The 19,065-nt window shown below is 36.5% G+C and overlaps 1 protein-coding gene across 1 annotated transcript in view; it reads left to right on the top strand.

Moving 5' to 3' along the window:
• The window catches only part of Hr51 (photoreceptor-specific nuclear hormone receptor 51), a 301,348-nt gene that overhangs the window by 66,971 nt on the left and 215,312 nt on the right, over positions 1–19,065 (top strand). The window contains exon 2 of the mRNA XM_017609752.1: positions 9,170–9,273. Within this exon, the coding sequence (XP_017465241.1) occupies positions 9,170–9,273 (104 nt within the window). The remainder of the gene's footprint in view (positions 1–9,169; positions 9,274–19,065) is intronic.

Below are 19,065 nucleotides of genomic sequence, written 5' to 3'. Positions count from 1 at the left end.
CGAAAATTCAATAAATAAAATAAAGCTGATTCTAATGAGATTTTAAATATTTTCATATTTACAAAAACTTTCATTTCAAAGATGTTGAGTTCTATCAAATATGGTCAATGCATAACAAAGGGTTAATTTCTTTGTTTACATTTTTTGACATTGCAGTCAGGTATGAGAGAGCTCGACTGATTTGTCACTTCTACCTTGTTGAATATGCTTTGTTTTATACTTAACTCGCACAATCCACACTCACATTTTTTGTAAATTTTTTACCTTGTGTTAAAATTCATTGCTTTAAATTTTGAATAATTAGGTAATTTCATAGCAATTAAATTTGATTCCTTTTTCTCTTCACGATAAACTAAAATTCGACAACCATCACAAACTACACTAGGAAGACGTGGATCATATTCATCGTAGTTGACAATGTTTTTAATTTTCCCTTTTAATGCTCCCAAAATGTTTGCCATTTTATTTTTATTTTTCAGGCAAAATAAACACCTTGTAACACGATTTTCATCGTGTGACGCAGCATGGTCTTTTGGTCTTGCAAACATGTTATTGTTTTGTAGATATACTTGACACAAACTATTGAAAGTATAAAGAATACTTATATTCGAAACTTAAAAAGAACAAATATTGTGCGCGCACAATCTTCTCGTTTGAATTGAATTTATCGGCATTTTGTGCATAAAACAAGCAAAGACATTTGAAGCATATACTAACTTGATTGTATATAATTCCTCCAAGTTACATTACAAAATAAATATAAACTGTAAGCTATCAATTTGTCATCTAGAGCGGGTGCGTGAAAATTTTAAAAGAAAAGGAATAATTTTCATTTAAAAAAGAGTTTTTTCAAAAACGGCTCAATTTACCCAAATTAGCAAAAAAAAAAATGATGTGCTATGACCTTCGATTTAAAGTTGGTTCAGGTGCACCGTGTATGGGGATTGCATCACTATATCGTCCAAAACTCACAAAAATGTGGGCCCAGTCATTAAATGTGATGGAATTTTGGTTAATTTTTGTTTCCTGCTTTCCACTCTCGAAAAACAAAGGTTATACTATAAAATGACTTAGGTGTAAATACTCGCTTTTTCCCCAATGTTTGGTTGACGGACTGGTACTCACACCCTTTTTACTAATAATCTTTAGCATCTACATTTCAAAGTAAATTTTTTGGTAAGAAAATAGGAAAGTACCAAATAAATGATAAATACCTTCACCCGAATATTCCACGACATTTTAATAATTGATTACAGTTGAAAAAGAAACACTTTCTTTAATGGGTTAATCACCAAAGGCAACTAAATTGATTAGTCGGTATCGCGCCCATTTCCGTATTTTTTTGGAAATGTATCGTTCGTGAAGAAGGGGCTGAGGAAATAATGTAAAATTTGGTATTTATGACTTTTACTTTTCCCTCTCTAAGTCCAACGGAAACACTATACGTCGTCGGCGTCACAGCGTTGTATCAGGCTTTCAGCTGGAGCAACGTATATTTTTCTGCATCAATGACGCCGTACTCCATATTGCGCGAAATTTTCTTTAAAAAGCTCAACTTTACTTTGTAATTACCTTATGATGGGTCAAAGACCACTTCTGATTAAATATGCAGACGGCAAAGGGTATAAATACAGAACGTCCGAAGTCTTCGCTGGTAGAAATCGAATGAATCTCCTTTATTTCTAAAATGGCGGGTCGAGTCTTAATCGCTAGAGTTACAACGAGTTATCGCTACTAGTCTTAAAAACTAGGGTTACCAACTAATATTACTTAAATTATAAAGAAGTTACTTAAACTATGACTTAAAGCTACATACGTTAGTAAAAGCGCACGTACATTCTACTCCTAAACTTAATCGACTCCTAAAATATGGTAATTATTTGAAAGAATCTCTGAATTGAAAATGTGAGGATTGAGCCAGATTCAGTGAAAAAAGAATATTATAATTACATTCAAGGCCTTTATGATATGAGTTCGTTAAGTTAGTATCTAAGCCTCTCATTTTGATAAATACCTAAAGCAGTTGTAGTAATTAATTTTTTAATTCAGTGTTCTGACGTGGAATTTTTGCTAAATTATTGCCTTTTTGGGCCTATATTCGAATTCGCAAACGAAAGTTCTGGGGGCCAAAAAGAACTACTAAGCAGCGTATCAAAATTTTATAAATTTACGTACATTTTAAACAAAGCAATATTTCCTTTGTATTTAAAGTTATATTTTCTTACGCTTAAGTCGACAGTTTTAATTTTTGATGAGAAGTAAACCTTTATATTGGCTTTCTTGGTGAAACCTCAATCAGTTTCCTTGTATCAGACTCGAGTACCGGCGGAAGGGGTTGAGTTACTGCGTTACTAATTGATGGTAAGGAAGGCATTGGAGGCTAAGACGACGATACCACCACTTCAAGGGGGGAAGGGGAAGATACTTCAAGCTCGTTATTATTAGAAGCAGAAGCAGATTTCGTTACACATAAAAATAAAAAATCTACGAGCTATTTGGCAAGCGAAACGGAGACGTATGGTAAAGTCATGACTAGGGATCGGAATCTCATGCAAATGCAGGTTTTTATTGGGCATGTTCAAATCGAAATTCAGCGCACCACAAGACCTAACCACGCTGGCTCTGCAAGCAGATAAAATATTCGACGCTGAGAGTAGCATCATGGCGATACATAAAACAGATAAAACCAACAGCGAACCGCCGATGAAACCTGTCGTNATGACGATACATAAAACAGATAAAACCAACAGCGAACCGCCGATGAAACCCGTCGAAACAATTTCACAGCAAAACAGTATCGATGAGCTAAGGGCAGAAATACATGCGCTTTCGAAGAAAATTAACAGTTCGAAGGTCGGAGTTGGCGTCTCGTCCAACGACAAACTATGTTACTATCACCTTCGTTTTGGCAGCCAAGCTTGAAAATGCCGTCAACCTTGCGAATTTAATAACAGCCAAAACAATTCGGGAAACTAGGAAGACCTTCAGAAATCTTAGTAGGTACCACCGAAGGTCCCTTCACATCCCGCCTGCGAATCACAGACTTCAAAAACAACATCACATTCCTCGTAGATACTGGCGCCGACATCTCGGTTCTACCAAGGAGAGCATTTCCAGAGGTGAAATCAAGCCCTGCAAGCACTAAACTCGTACTGTTTGCAGCAAACGGTTCGACAATACCCACATACGGTTCTAAAACAATAGAAATCGATATCGGGCTTGGTCGCACATTTACCTGGGAGTTTACAATCGCAAATGTCGAGCACCCAATCCTTGGCGCAGACTTTATCAAAAGAAATGGTTTGCTAGTCGACCTGCGAAACGGCAAACTGCTGAAATCGCAAGCGATCAGCACTAATACCTTCGCAAAGCAACAGCTCCTCGAAACACCACTGCCCTCATGCCAACAGCAAAATTCTGCATCTATTCGGGAACCAGATATAGGGTCGATTTCGATACATAACCCGCTGTACCAGACGGTAAAGCAATTCGACGGTATCACGAAACGCGCCAAGCATCAGACTCCCAGACATAATATTCGCCACCATATAAACACACACGGTACACCCGTGGCCGAGCGAGCTCGGAGACTTGCCGGTGAAAAATTAATAGCAGCGAAACGCGAATTTAATTTTATGTTACAGCAAGGAATTTGCACACCCTCTGACAGTGAATGGGCAAGCCCCCTCCATTTAGTAAAAAAGAAAGACGGTACCTGGCGCGCATGTGGCGACTATCGCCGCCTTAATAAGGTCACGACACCCGACCGATACCCAATACCACATTTGCGAGATTTTACATTCTCGCTGCACGCTTGTTCAGTATTTACGACGCTCGACCTTGACCGCGCATACTATCAGATCCCGGTCGCACCAGAGTATCGGCCCAAAACTGCGGTTATAACACCCTTCGGTCTTTTTCAATTTAACGTAATGACCTTCGGTTTGTGCAACGCCGCGCAGACTTTTCAGCGCCTCATGGACTCCATTTTCCGAGATCTCGATTACTGTCACGTCTATATAGACGACATCCTAATCGCCTCGTCGTCCATGGAAGAACACAAACAACACCTAAGCACTGTTTTGGAGCGTCTCAAATGGCATGGTCTTTCCTTTAAATTGGAGAAGTGTAGGTTTGTACAACCTGAAGTAATATACCTAGGCCACACGATTAATAGCCAAGGTACTAAACCGACAAACGAACGCTGCGAAGCCATTCGCCTTTACCCGAAGCCCCAAACAATTTCCGAACTGCGCAGATTCCTAGGGTCATGGAATTTTTATAGGCTAAATATGCCCGGCGCAGCCGAAGCCCATGCACCACTTGTCGCCCTCACTGCCGGCGCGCGCAAAAACGACAAAACCAAAATCGTTTGGGATAAGTCAACTACCGAGGCATTCGAAAGCTGCAAACAACTATTGACTAACGCTGTGCAGCTTGCATACCCTTCACCGGACGTACCACTCACGCTGCGCTGCGACGCATCAGACCAATCAGTTGGCGCTGCATTAGACCAGCTCGTGAACAACGAAAGACAGCCGCTAGGGTTCTATACCAGCAAACTTAATAAAACGGAAACAAATTACAGCGCGTATGACCGCGAGCTGCTTGCCATATTCAAAGGCATTAAATTTTTCAGACATTTGCTAGAAGGTAGAGACATTACAATTTTAACCGATCACCGACCTCTCACATTCGCTTTCTCGCAGTGCTCGCACAAAGCTTCACCACGCCAGCAACGCCAACTACAGTTCATTAGCCAATTTACGACACAAATAATTCACATACCGGGAAAACAAAACATCGTCGCTGATGCCTTTTCCAGAGTAAATAAACTCAGCTTACCTGTCAGCACAACTGCGAAAGAGATCGTTGAACAACAGTCTGAAGATGAAGAGCTAAAACACCTCCTTCAATCAACTACCACATCACTGAAGCTTAGGCAAGTGGATGTCGACAGCGAAGGTACGAAGATATTTTGTGATACCTCAACCGGGACTATACGGCCATATGTACCTATGAAATTACGTCGCAAGTTTTTCGATCAGTTGCACAATCATCGATCGTTACACACGATGGCCGGAAGCGATACCGCTCAGGGATATACAAACCGNGTACAGATACTGCTTGACAATCATCGATCGTTACACACGATGGCCGGAAGCGATACCGCTAAAGGATATACAAACCGAAACTGTAACCAACGCATTTTTCAACGGCTGGGTCAGCCGATTTGGAGCACCAGCAACCGTAACCAGCGACAGAGGAACGCAATTCGAATCCAAATTTTTTGCTGCATTTACGAAACTTATTGGCTGAAACCGAATAAGGACGACCGTATACCATCCAGCTGCAAATGGTATAGTTGAACGATGGCATCGTTCACTTAAATCTGCCATCATGTGCCACTCTACACAAAACTGGGTCAAAATTCTTCCAGTCGTACTGCTCGGCCTACGAACCAGTTTTAAAGAGGACATTAAAGCCAGCGTCGCGGAAATGCTGTACGGTACAACACTACGCCTTCCAGGCGATTACTTCATCGGCGAAGAAAAGGGGCCTCTAGCACAATGTTTTGTACAGAATTTTCGCGAATTCATGCGTACGGTACGCTCTGCACCTACCGCTCATCATACGAAATCGCGTGCATTCACACATAGGACTCTTAGTACATCAACACATGTTTTCATTAGAGTGGACGAAATGAAGAAACCACTTGAACCACCATATAGGGGCCCATACGAAGTCCTCGAACGAATCAGCGACCTCGTTTTTCGGGTCAACGTGGAGGGACGTTCGACTACAATCTCCACCGAGCGACTCAAACCCGCGTTCACTGAAAATACGACGGAATCTCCGCCAACTAAACAAAACAACGAAAGCAATGCATCACCAGCGCCAACAACCAGCAGTAATCGATTGCCACGTAATCCTCGAACACATAAGCGGAAACAGCGAAATCAGTAGCTCGGAGTATAACTCCAACCCACTTCGGGGGGGCTACTGTGGCAACCACCAAAAAACAGCTGACAGCTGCTTGCTGAATTAGTGCTGAATTTAATAGAAAATGGACAGCGGCAGATTCTTCTTTGCGGAAGTTTCTCTCGCTCTCTGGATTTTTGACTGCGACACGAGGCGGACGTCTTGGGTTATACAAACTAGCTAGCACACATAAAATATAATCCGATTAAATATTATAGTTGTAATTTGTAAGTAATAAAGAAAAATAAATAGTAAATTACCATCTCATCTTACTTGTACGCTACAGTTTCTTGCACAACGGTCGATTTCTTCTGGCATGATTGAAGGTGCTGCACATATTTCGTTGTCGCTTATGATTGTCACTGTGCCTGAGCTGAGATTGGGGTTTTACTATAAACCTAAATACATAAGTGTTTCCACAGTCCAGCGTTGTCTCTCACTCTCTCCCTTGTTTTTTGCTATTTGTTTATAAATGATTAGTTTCACCATTCACCATAGATAATCAAACAAAAAAAAAAAAAAAAACTAGAATTTAAACTTTTTGCGAGTGCCCATATAAATAGTTATTAAGTCGGCCATTGTTTAATTTTTGTTCTTGGACATTTCTTATTTTTGAATTGCAACGTTATACATTAAATTAAAGGAAACCGCCCCTTTGTAACTTATTAAACAAATAACCACAAAAACAAAAAAAAAAACAAAGAAAAAAGAAACAAAAACTGTTGTACAAAAGAAACATTAATATCTACAAGCCCCTATATCTAAGTATGTAGTATGTTTCTCTTTTCTTGATGTAATAAATTTGGATATTATAATGGAGTAATTTAAATTTTTCCTTGGCGATAGGGTAACGGAAAGGTTTGATGAAAGTTGATAGGGGATTTTCAATTAATCGCCATTGAGAATCCATGGGGGGTGTGCTTAGCCACTGCATCTGCGCTAGAGAAAAAAATCAGCAACAACGAGACTCGTAGGCAATTCTTATTTTTGATTATTTAAAGATTTTTCGTTTCGTTTTGGGTTAAACTCCGGTCGATCAGTTTCGTCGGCATTTTGGTCTTATTTTGTTATTTTGCTAGGAACTCTTTAAACTTTTTGAACCAACTAGACGAGTTCTGTCCGACTATTGCCTAGAACCAAGTGAGTCCATAGGTGTTGGTTACAAATACGCGCAAAAAAACACGACCTCCGAGACACTGTGAAAAAAGTTTTGAGTAGCTTTCCCCTGCCGCTGCATTGAGCGCATTGTTGGTCGAGATCTACACGTCGTACGCGAACATATAAATAATGCGTTAATTGGAAATTTTGTCTTCTACAACTTTTACATTTAAATGTGCCACTTATTTCAAATAGAAATTGCTCAAAATTCAAAAAAACCGCGCCACTTACCCAATTTTGGGCATTTTTTGCATATTATTAGCAATAAATAATCGTTTAAAAAAATGATAGGCACATGAAAATTGTAGGGAATCGATTTCTCTAAAAATTTGTTCCCTACCTTTTTTCGCGAGAAATGCAAAATTAGCACGCAAATCGTAAAAAACACAAAATCCAAGATGGTGGATATTTCCCATATCGCAATTGGGGGAAAACTTTTATTTTCGTGTTCATCTACATAAACAGGAGACACCAAACTGCGTCAAAAAATTTCTTCCTGGAACTTTTTCGTTGAAAAAATCGAGTGCAAAATTCGCGCTCAAATCGCAAAAAACACAAAATCCAAGATGGCGGATGGAGGACATTTCCAATATCGCAATTGGGGGAAAAATTTTCATTTTGTGTTCACCTAAACAGGAGATACCAAACTGCATAAAAAATTTCTTCCTGGAATTTTTTCGTTGAGAAAATCTAATGCAAAATTCGCGCGCAAATCGTAAAAAACACTCAATCCAAAATGGCGGACATTTCCCATATCGCAATTGGGGGAAAAAAAATGTCATTTTGTGTTCACCTAAACAGGAGACACCTAACTGCGTCAAAAAATTTCTAAAAGATCTAAAGTGATTGGGCTATACCGTGTACACAGCTTGTAGAGTACGTGATAGAAAAAATTTGAGATTTCTACTCTTTGACTGTAGCTGCAGAACTATCAGAATGGTTTGACTCGAAGAAACCAGTAAAAAGCCGGCAATAGTATTTTAATCTTACGCCTTGTGTTCACAAAGGCGTAAAGCGATTTGGGTTTAAAAACGATATTGAGTAGAGCCCTTTTAATATAATTCTTGCAACATTTTTTGTTTACCAGTGCCGGCAACCTTTGTGTGTGAAATAATATATGTAAATCAAAAATAATAATAGCAGATTGGTACTTACACATAGGTCACAAAGGGAAGCGACCTACAGTTTTACGCCGAATCCGAACGGCGATTGTATTTTTTTTATGAGAAGCTGTTTTTCTTTGCAGAATATATTCGGAGGTTTGGCATTACCTGCCTAAAGTGACCGCTATTAGAAAAAACTTGTTTATGTTTTATTTTTTGCCGTTGGTCGGAAATTGGGCTTGAACCCAGGCCCTGCGCATTGCTAACCAGTACACAGCGACCGCCACATGAAAGCTAATCATTACTTTTAGAATCTTTTTCTGCAGATTAATAATGACGATAAAGTATTATAAAAATTTATTTTTTGCTCAACAAAAATCATTCTTATTTGATCAAAAGTAATGATTACTCGTATAATCCATATTTCATTTCGTAGATAAAATTTATGAATACAAATATAAGAAAAATAAAACAGCAAATACTTATGTATACAATTTTTTCATATAACTTATTGAATTTGAACTGCCGGTTTCACCAGCAATTTAAATGAAAAATCATTATTCTCCTTCTGTAAGTTTTCATGTCTGCACTTCTCAAGAATATTACCAGGGAATATTTTTCATCAGTTCTGCTGCTTGAAAAAGTACTTTGATGTCGATGTAAATTTTCTTAAAAAAAATAAATATAAGAATAAAATTTTCTAGGGATCTGCATAATTATATGAGAAATTTTGATAGAAGAAAATTATTTCCATTTCTAGTACATCATGATATGAATTTTTCGTTTTTCTTGAGAACTGTATACAACACTTAAATTCAAATAAAAAAACTCATTTTTCACTAAGTTGCTTTCGTGAAACTGGCTACAAATATTGCGCATATAATTACATATTTGACTGCATATGTATCTGCATACATATATTTCAGATGCCAGGCCGGAACTGGACGGTGCATTGTTGACAAAGCCCACAGAAATCAGTGTCAGGCGTGCCGCCTTAAAAAGTGCCTTCAAATGGGAATGAATAAGGATGGTTAGTATAATTACAAAATATCCGAGATAATTACACATATTAATACTCTCATACCAATGTGGTTTATGTCAAAATTTATGTTAATTTAGATTACAACACCGACTACTTATGACTACATAAGTGTATCTCGTTATCGCTTTATCGATTTCTACCAAATACGGTAAAATTATTTCATTAAGTCTAAAGGCCCATTTACAATGAAGCGAGACGCGAGTAGAGATGAAACAATAACATGGTGATATCGATACATTTACTTGGAAGTAGTATCGAAACCTGAAAAATATCGGATCTAAAGCAGAGCTGCTCGCTCCATAAGCACTTTTATGGCATTCGTTTTTGTTTTGCCCTGACGTTTAGGCACAAATACAAATTTACACTTCAAATCAAGGCGAACTAATATATGGTTATAGCAGGAGTTCAAAAACAAAAATTTACATGTCCTTTGTTTTTGCTTTTGCGGAGTGAACTGTTAAAATCTATAAGCGTGTACATATTTCAATTTGACATTGTAAGCCGTGATGCGGAACACACAAATACACAAAATTAGCTGATCTAGTAACACCAACTTATATAAGGTCGCCTTCTTTTAGATTAAAAAAAATGTATCGCAGTCCCGTATGCCCTGACATATAAACACAATTCATATGAAGGTGCCTCAGCTTTATATGAAGGACAAAGCCAGTGTTGCCATTTTGGTACTTTTGGTGCTAGATTTAGCTCGTTATTTTTTTATTTAGCTACAAAAATTGGGCTTTAGCTCCTAGCTCCTTTCAGCTCTCCTCAAAATTATCTAGCACATTCTAGCTTCAGCAAGTTTAATTTGCATTTGGTAATATATTAAAATTATAAATCTGTAATTTCATTGTACAAGTGTTAAATACAATTTCTTTGGCTTTGGTGACCTCAGGCTATTTTTGATACTCTCATGTTATTCTATTTCAATTAATATTTAGAAAAGTTACATTCCTAATACAAATGGCGCGTAAGCAAATGGAAATGGTCCAGTAAATCGTTTAGTTTCTACAAAGTTCGCGGGAGCACATAAACTATACCGGTCAGTAATTCCCGCAAGGATGACATGATATGAAACTCTTCCATTTTTCTTCCGAGAATCTAACTTAAACTCGCTTTCTGACTTGGCAACACTGTCAAATAAAGTTGGTCTGAACAGCTGACAAGCAAAATCACTAGATACGCACGAAATACACCGATTTAATTCCAATGGATTTCCCTTATATAGTAATTTTTAACACTAAATAATTAAGAAGATAGTAAAAATCTAAAATATTTGCTTGTTTTGTTAGATAAAAATATTCACAAAAATTTGCTCAATAAAATGTACCAATATGATTTTCGCTGCTGTGTCAATATTGGGGGATGTTATAAAAATGAAACTTTTCACAGCGCTCTCACGAGAAAAATAGTTTTTCCACGGGAAAATGCAGACTCCGCCATAAACTCTTGGATCTGGGTTAAACAAATTAATTAGAAGAAAATCCGTTTTAGCTCCAAACGAAACTTTTTCTGGCAACACTGGGCAAAGCAAACACACTGCCATATGAAGCTCAGGCATTCCAGAAGGATGTACAAATTTACACAAAAAATATATAATGAAAAATAACAAAAAATTGTAAAAGCACTGAGAAAAATGTATACTTAAAATTTATTTAATATACGTATATAGTGAAAGTGTAAAAAAGACACATGGCGTTCAATAAAGAGTGAGAGCGCGAGTTCTTTTTTTTTATAACAATTTTGAGTGAGAGGTTGAAAAAAATTATTGTTTGCCCATCGGAATTCAATGTAATACCTTTGGAGCATCACATCACGTAAACTAGAAAGCAGAAAAAAGAAATTACGCGACTTTTATATTGAAGGGGCCTTCAATAATGTCCAATCGGAGGCGATAAGCAAGGCACTCTCTGAGCACGGCATTCAGCGTCCTGCGGTGGCATGGATTAACTCCATGCTCAATAGCACACAGGATCTCTGAGAAGGAAAACCACCAGGGGCACACCTCAAGGGGGCTTAGTATCCCCTCTACTCTGGCAAAATCCTGTCAACGATAAGTGAACTAATGTAGAGTGCACTAGGTAATATCTATAAGTGGGCCAACCAGAATGGATCGTGCTTGGCGACTTAAATGCCAGGGTAGGCAAGGAAGGGAACCACTGTCTGAAAATGCAGCCTCCCCACGACGAAACGTCCGACAAAGGACTGAGGCTGGTCGNTATGTTTACATTTCATTGTGCGGGCTTTTAATGCAACTATTTTGCCGAAGTGTGTACATAAATAAAGTGTTTATTGTGTGAAATAGCGTCGAGAGGTTAGTTCAATTTACTAACTTTAACAACAAATAACTTAAAAACTATAAGTCTGCTGCGGCTAAAAGTATATATATTTACAATCAGGAGAACTCCCTCTATCGTTCCATACCCTTCTTAATGCCGAACTCCGGGGATGCCAAACTAAATTGCAGCCGTCGACTTCGGCGGGGCCCGAAACATGGTAGTATTCAGTACTAGGTTCAAGCATAAAAAGATCCATAAAGCTACGTGGTCGTCTCCAGATCGAAAAAACAGAAACAAAATCGATCATGTTGTGATAGACGGAAGGCACGCTTCCAGTGTTTTGGACGTACTTATCGCCGCCGAAGAACCAGTCGAATTTCAGCGAGGCCGAAAGAGCAACTGGTACCATGAGGAATTCCACGAAGCTGCAGAAAAAAAGATGCAGCCTACAGGACCACACTGCGATCGGGCGCAACGCGTGCTATATTTGGACTGCTATAGAGAACTGAAGAGGGAAGCGAGACGCATTTACCGCAATAAGCAGAGAGCCCGAAATACGTGAGTACGAAGAGCTTAAGATGCTGGCCGACAGGAAAAACGCCCGAAAATTTTACCAGAGAGTAAGCCGCCTTCCGGAAGGATTGAAGACCAGAGCGAACTTCTGTAAGAACAATGGCAATCTAAAGACTGACGTCCAGGACAAACACTTTTCCACCCTACTGAATGGGAGCAGCTCTGAAAGCTCACATCCTCAGTCGATGATGACGGAATCGATGTTCTACCACCTCACTATGCCGAAGTATGAATAGCAATATCGACTTGAAAATCAACAAAGCTGCTGGGGCTGACAGCCTTCCAGCAGAGCTATTAAAGTACGGCGGCGGGAAGCTGATAAGGTGCATGCTCACCTCTTGTGCCGAGCATGGTAAGATAAACGCTTGCCCGACGACTTGAATTTAAGTATGCCCTGCCCAATCCACAAGAAAGGCGACCCCGCCATACCCGCTAGCTAGTTTCAGACAGGGCGACACCCTTTCATGCGATTTCTTTAATCTGATGTTGGAGAAGATAATAAGAGGTGTAGAAATGAACCGCTCAGGGACAATTTTCTACAAGAGCGTGCAATTGCTGCCGTATGCCAATGACATCAACAACATCGGTAAAGAAAACCGCGAAGTCTGGTCTGCCTTCTCCAAGTTTGATAACGAGGCAAAACGAATAGATCTAGTGGTAAACGAAGACAAGATGAAGTATCTCCAGTCATCAAACAAACAGTCAGCAAAGAATTTCGTTTCTCGTTTCGTCCTCTCCCGACGTACGAAAACCGCCTCTATAAGTAAGTCATTAGGCCCGTGCAGGTATATGGCGCAGAAGCATGGTCAATCCGATTAGGCGGCTCTTGGAGTATTAGATATATATGAGCCTTCAACGACATGGACATAGTACAGCGAATTAAAATACAGCGGCTCAGTTTGTTAGGATGGACGCCGACGCACAGTGGGCTAATCGACCCTGAACGTGGAGATCAATTCATACGTATATTTCATTTAAAATATTTTGAAGTATTTGTATAACTAGCACCAAATGAAGTAAAAAAAAAACAAATCCGAAAATAGTTTAGTGGGATTTTTTTATGTAGGTTTTATGGAGTTACCAAAGAGCGAGAATAGTTAAAATTTAGTTGTTACTCCCATAAATAATTTTTATTAGTAATGATAATTTTTTAAAATCCTAATCATCATTAATTACAAGTTAAACACCAATTCTATTATTATAATAATTATCATCATCATTATCTTCATTACTATTTTCATCACGCACATCATCACTTTTTTAGGAAACTTTTTATATGATAATGAATACGAAATGTACAAATTTTCTCTTCAACAATTATCTACATGTTTTTGCTAAGCCTAGAAAGTAATTTAGAATATATAACCTTTAATAAAAATAATAATCTTCGGTTGCGTCATTGTCATCACCAGGGAACGGATTTTATGGAAATTGCCTTTTTTTCTGCTAAAGCGATAGAGTATATTCGATTAAGAATGTCCAAGATTTAGCTTTCCCTGATTCCATATATGCACATTTGATGTTGCCTTTTTTTGCCTTTTTTAAGATATTTGCCTTTTTTGCCTTTTTTAAGATATTTGCCTTTTCTACCTTTAAAAAAGTGTTTATAGCATTTAAAATTAAAAAATATACACATGCCCATGCGGCTTATAGAAGCGCAGGGACCTCTTGCCAAATTGGTGTTGGAAAAATTCATAGTCGTTTTCTCAGCTAACGTAGGCTAGGAGACAATAAGGGGTGTGGATAAATTTGAAAAGGACGAGGAAAACGCCCTTATTCCTGATAATATGAACGTTTCAAACGTTCCATATTTAAATTGGGCTACACTTGTATCAACTTACGTCAAGCGCACATTTAGTACATTCAAGGCTTTTCTTCGCGAAAATCGAATGAAAATGCTGCCAGAAAATTTCAAAATGCATCTTGGGGTTCAATGTTACTACAACTATACAGATTAAAGTTTTATGAGTTAGAAACTCGAAAGGATAAAATAAAAAAGATTCAAATTACAAATTTTTCATGTAATAAAACTAGTTCATAGTTTTTCTCTTTTTACTTGTAATATAAACATTTCTAAAATAAATGTATTTTTTGATTGTTCTTCGTATTTTCTGTATTTTTTTAGTGCCTTATTTTGCTTTTTTTGCAAGCCCTAGTGCCTTTTCCTGCCTTTTTCGCTATTTTGTTTTGCCTTTTTGCAATATCTAGTGCCTTTTCCTGCCTTTTTCCCTATTTTATTTTGCCTTTTCCAGCCTATTTCGTTATTTTATTTTACCTTTTTATAGGTTTTTAGGTCCTAATAATCTGTTCCCTGGTCATCACTATCAACATCTTCATCATCGCTGCATGAGGCATGCATGCATAATTAACAACTGTTGTGCTTCTTTCGGCAAATCCTGCATTTTTTTTGGGAGTAGTTTTCTCATACTTGATACAACAGGGTCGGAACTAATCAGAAGTCTATTGAATATATCTTCATTCGTCTTTTTTCTGTTGCATTTGCGAGAAAAATGTTCTCCGTAGCTCTTAAAATCTTTATTTCGCGCCTCTAGAGCTTCTTCTGACAATTGACCGATAGGTAACAAAGCGTGGGATATTATCTCTGTCCCATGGATGACGGAAAACCAGTAGAGGACTCAATCCAACTCTTACTTGCGTGAACAAAAAAAAACGTTCTTCGTGTCTGCAGGACCTATTCCAACGAATTTGGAACTCAGAGATGAAATATCTCAAAAATTCTTTTAAATTTCCATCGTTCATCATTCATTACGGCGTTAAATTTATCATTGAATTGATCGTAGTCAGATTTTTTCATTATTTCATAAAGGCTTTGACGAGCCTTTAAAAATATGGTTATTCTCGGTTTACCCGTCTACCCGTAACCATATTAGTTAAAAATATCATCACTATCATTATTTCTATTCACTGCACATGACATTCATGAATAGAAATAGCAACACTATAAACAATAACAAAGATTATAATTAACACTAAAAATATGCAATATATACCATTCTTTACAGTTTCACATATACCCTATAAGTCATTGGACTAGTAAATTACGTCATTCTAATCTATTATTTTAAAATTTAATAAACCCAAATTTTATTTCATAAATCTGAGCAGATACGTACATGATTGTATACAACATGCTTTCTTTGATAGATGCAAAAACAAAGTTTCGCCTTTGAAACAAAACAGTATTTAGCCTACTTTTGATAATATACGTATGTACCCAATAATTATGCCGTATGTAGGGTAAAAACAGTAATTGACCAAACAACGAACGTGGACACTTGTTATTTTTGGTTTTGTTCTTTTTTTACAGAATGACACTATAATGTCCAAGGTACATATATGCAACTGATTACACTTTTGCTTGATCGCACCTACTTCTCAAACCAAACCAAGCCAAAAACCCCTTATTTTTACGCTTACGATAAAAAATGAAATAAACTACTTAGAGCCATAGTAAAAGAAAACTAAAATCACTTTGTATTGCCTAAATACTTGAACACGAAGGTTCCATTGCCATTTTTAATATATTTTTAAAGAAAACTCAGATATAGCTTGGAAATTTGAAATATTAAATCACGTTTTTCACTTTTCGCACACTCAAAGGATAAATTGACGACTTTAAGGGTATATTGAAAGAAAACTGTAAATTTTAGGGCAAATATTTGATTACATAGTGATGTACAAGTGTTGCTGTTCATAAGTACTCTGCAGTGAAACCCCAAACTAGTCAGGAAAAATACTAGTTTACCTAGAATTTCCTGACTGAAACCGAACTAGTTCGAAAATGACCAAACTTTTACCAAGTACAAAACGATTTATTCATGCCCGGTTTTATTTGACTTCGACAGTTTAATACAATAGAGTACACAAAATATTGTAGCTTTTATTTGGGTATATAGTAAACCGCTAAAGCGAGTACGTACTCGCAATTATACCATACCTGTTAAATAATGATTAAGATTCATAATGATAATTAATTAAAGCATGTTTTTTTTGGGTAACCATTTAATGATTAAATGCGATTATTTGCACCTTTTTAATGATTAATAATTAATTACTTTCAAAAAAAAATTTAATTAATAAATTAATTAATTTTAATTACATAATTATTTTTTTTATTTTTCATTATTTTCAATCATTTTTGATTTTTTTAAATTGCATGATTAATATAATTATTTGATTATTTTAAATTGTTTTTGATATTTTTAAATTACACGATTAATATAATTATTTGATTATTTTAGTTTTTTTTTATTTCAACTTGTGAATAATATATTGTACAGTGTTTGGGATTGTAATTTCTGTGGTTAATGCTGTAGTGTGAACGATATATAAGAAATTAGCAAATTGGAAGTTATTGTTAAACACCGCACAGTGTAGATATTGACAAAATGTAATTTCTCGAGAACAAAAACAAATCGAGAAAATATAATTTCGTTGGGTAAAAAAAAGTTGCCTTCACCTTTCAAATCATCTTAAAATTAGCGGGTTCTCAATTGTTTTAAATTTTTTACCTGGAAACAGTATAAAGTGAACTTTTTAAAAAGTTTTAAACACATATTTTTAGTGTTCTTGCATCAAGGAATCCTTTTCAATGGTAGCAGGGACCGACAAAGGCATTTTGTATATAGTTTTAAGTTCATGATATACTGTAGTTTTAAGTTCATTATATGTATGTATATACACAATTCATAAAATAACAAGCGGTCAACATGCAAAAAATATACATACATATGGAAAATCTTCTTCAATGTGTCCTCTACAAAATCGTCTCTAAAAGTATTAATGAATCGCAAAGACAGTTGACATTTGAAAGTACTTATGCGAATTGATTTCTTACTTGTAAACTACAGTACAAGTATTTACTCGTACAGTGAATTTGGTTTCAGTTATTTAATACTAACTTATAAAAATTTGCTTGCCAAACACAGCTTCATCTATTTGGAAAAATAATTAAAAATGACTATTTTCGAAATAATCAAATAATTGAAGATAATCAAATAATTAAAAACAATGAAATGATTAAAGATAATCAAACAATTAAAAATAATCAAATAATTAAAAAGTTATTTGATTATTTTTTTAACGGCAGTTAATCATGATTATTTTTGAAAATTATAATTAATAATTAATTATTAATGGCTGGGTTATGTCAGACAATTAAAATAATCATTAAAATTAAAAAATGCAAAAAATTAATGATTACTAATCGTAATGAAAATTTAACAGCTCTGTTCCAATCATCGATTTTAAGTGCTTCAATAATTACTGATTTATCGCAGTTTTTGTATTTCTGTAAATTACCGTTATATGGGAAGTGGGCGGGGTTATCGGCCGATTTCAAAGATTTTCAACAGATTTCTTAGCTAGACTCTAAGCAAGGCTCGGACCGAGCTTGGTAAGGATCGGTCAAGCGGCTACATTAGGACTGCCATAATCCTGAACCCATCGACCAGGACACTTATCATCCAAATGAAAAACGAAGATACAAGTGAATATGCTGTCAATATATTCCTTATAAGTACAGTTGCTTTGGTTCTGATATTATAAGCAATTTAGTTTTGTGGCACAATCCGTAGAGCTGAATGATTGATGGTGATGAAACGCTCAAGTTCTGCATTTTTTTTATCATAAAACAACAAATTTCTCGTGACGGTGACGTACCACCATTTCCGCATATCTTACAACGCGCTCAATGATAATCTTTGCCATTTTGTATATGCATAACGTAATAAGTGAAGCCATTCTAAAAGGCTTACCCAACAAGGACTGAAAAAAGTGCTTCCCTGCATGCTTCCTAGAAAGGTGTTTCCTATTTACAATTTACGCGAATGTACTTAAGTAAATGTTTACATTACTTAGCATTACAAAACGGATTCAGTAAGCATTTTAAGTCTCAATAAAACATATTTGATCTGAACCTTATGTAGTGATCACACATACCAAATGCATTAGAAGCGCCAACCTATGTACATACAGGGTGTCCCAGAAGTAACGTGCCAAACTTTAGGGGAAGGTAGGTGGGGGGTGAGCTCCCTGACAAACAAAAAATTTTAAGGTAAAAGTGTCACTGTTTTTGAAATATTTACATTTTTTTCAAATTAAAAAAAAACGTGCCTTTTCATGTGTTTTCTTTAACTGCAACTACAAACCGGGTAATACTTAGTAAATTTTTTATGTAAAATACTTCCAGATAGTTGCCTCTCCATACTCAAATGCAATGTAGTTAAAATATATTAAGAAACCATCATAAAATTAGGACTATTTCTGGATTTTTAACTTTTTGATATTTTCTTCCCCAACTTTGACTATCTCGGGTGAAAAAAAGGCCCGAGCTATAACTTTACATTACATGAAAAAATTGATCATTTAATAAAGATTTCAGAAAGGTGCCACACTTACTGTTTTGAATAAAAAAAAAAGTTATAGCCGCTTTTGTGGGTAAAGGACTGAGACACGCTAGAATGTATTTAATAGATTTAAATTGAATTTGCTCTTGTTACCGTCAAATGACATGCTAAATAGTACAAAGGTACATAATTACTTGCTTCTGACATTATTTTGTGTTACTTACCGGAATTAGTGAAAGTGGATTTTGTGAAATTGGACCCTTCGAACATTGTGTTATTAATACTATGACAGAGAACACGCAGTATACGTCGCATGAATATGCGGATATTCACCTAATTTACGGTGAAGCTTGCTGTAATTCCAGAGCTGCTCAAAGACTCGATGCAGACCGATACCCAAATGGTCGGCATCCGGGTCGTGAAGTATTAGCCCGGACTCATAGAGAAATATATGAAGGTAAGTGGCTTTTACACCTTTCTTGTTTGCTTTCTTGTTAACTATCATTTTTCACTTTTTTAAGGTCGCATACCTGGAAGGCGTGGCGGCGAAACAGGACGTC

This window comes from Rhagoletis zephyria, unplaced genomic scaffold (genome assembly GCF_001687245.7).
Source record: "Rhagoletis zephyria isolate East Lansing unplaced genomic scaffold, Rhagoletis_zephyria_1.1 Rzeph_scaffold_00253, whole genome shotgun sequence".
Lineage (NCBI taxonomy): Eukaryota > Metazoa > Arthropoda > Insecta > Diptera > Tephritidae > Rhagoletis > Rhagoletis zephyria.
Note: the sequence above shows the minus strand (reverse complement) of the source record. Positions and strands in the feature narration are given on the sequence as shown.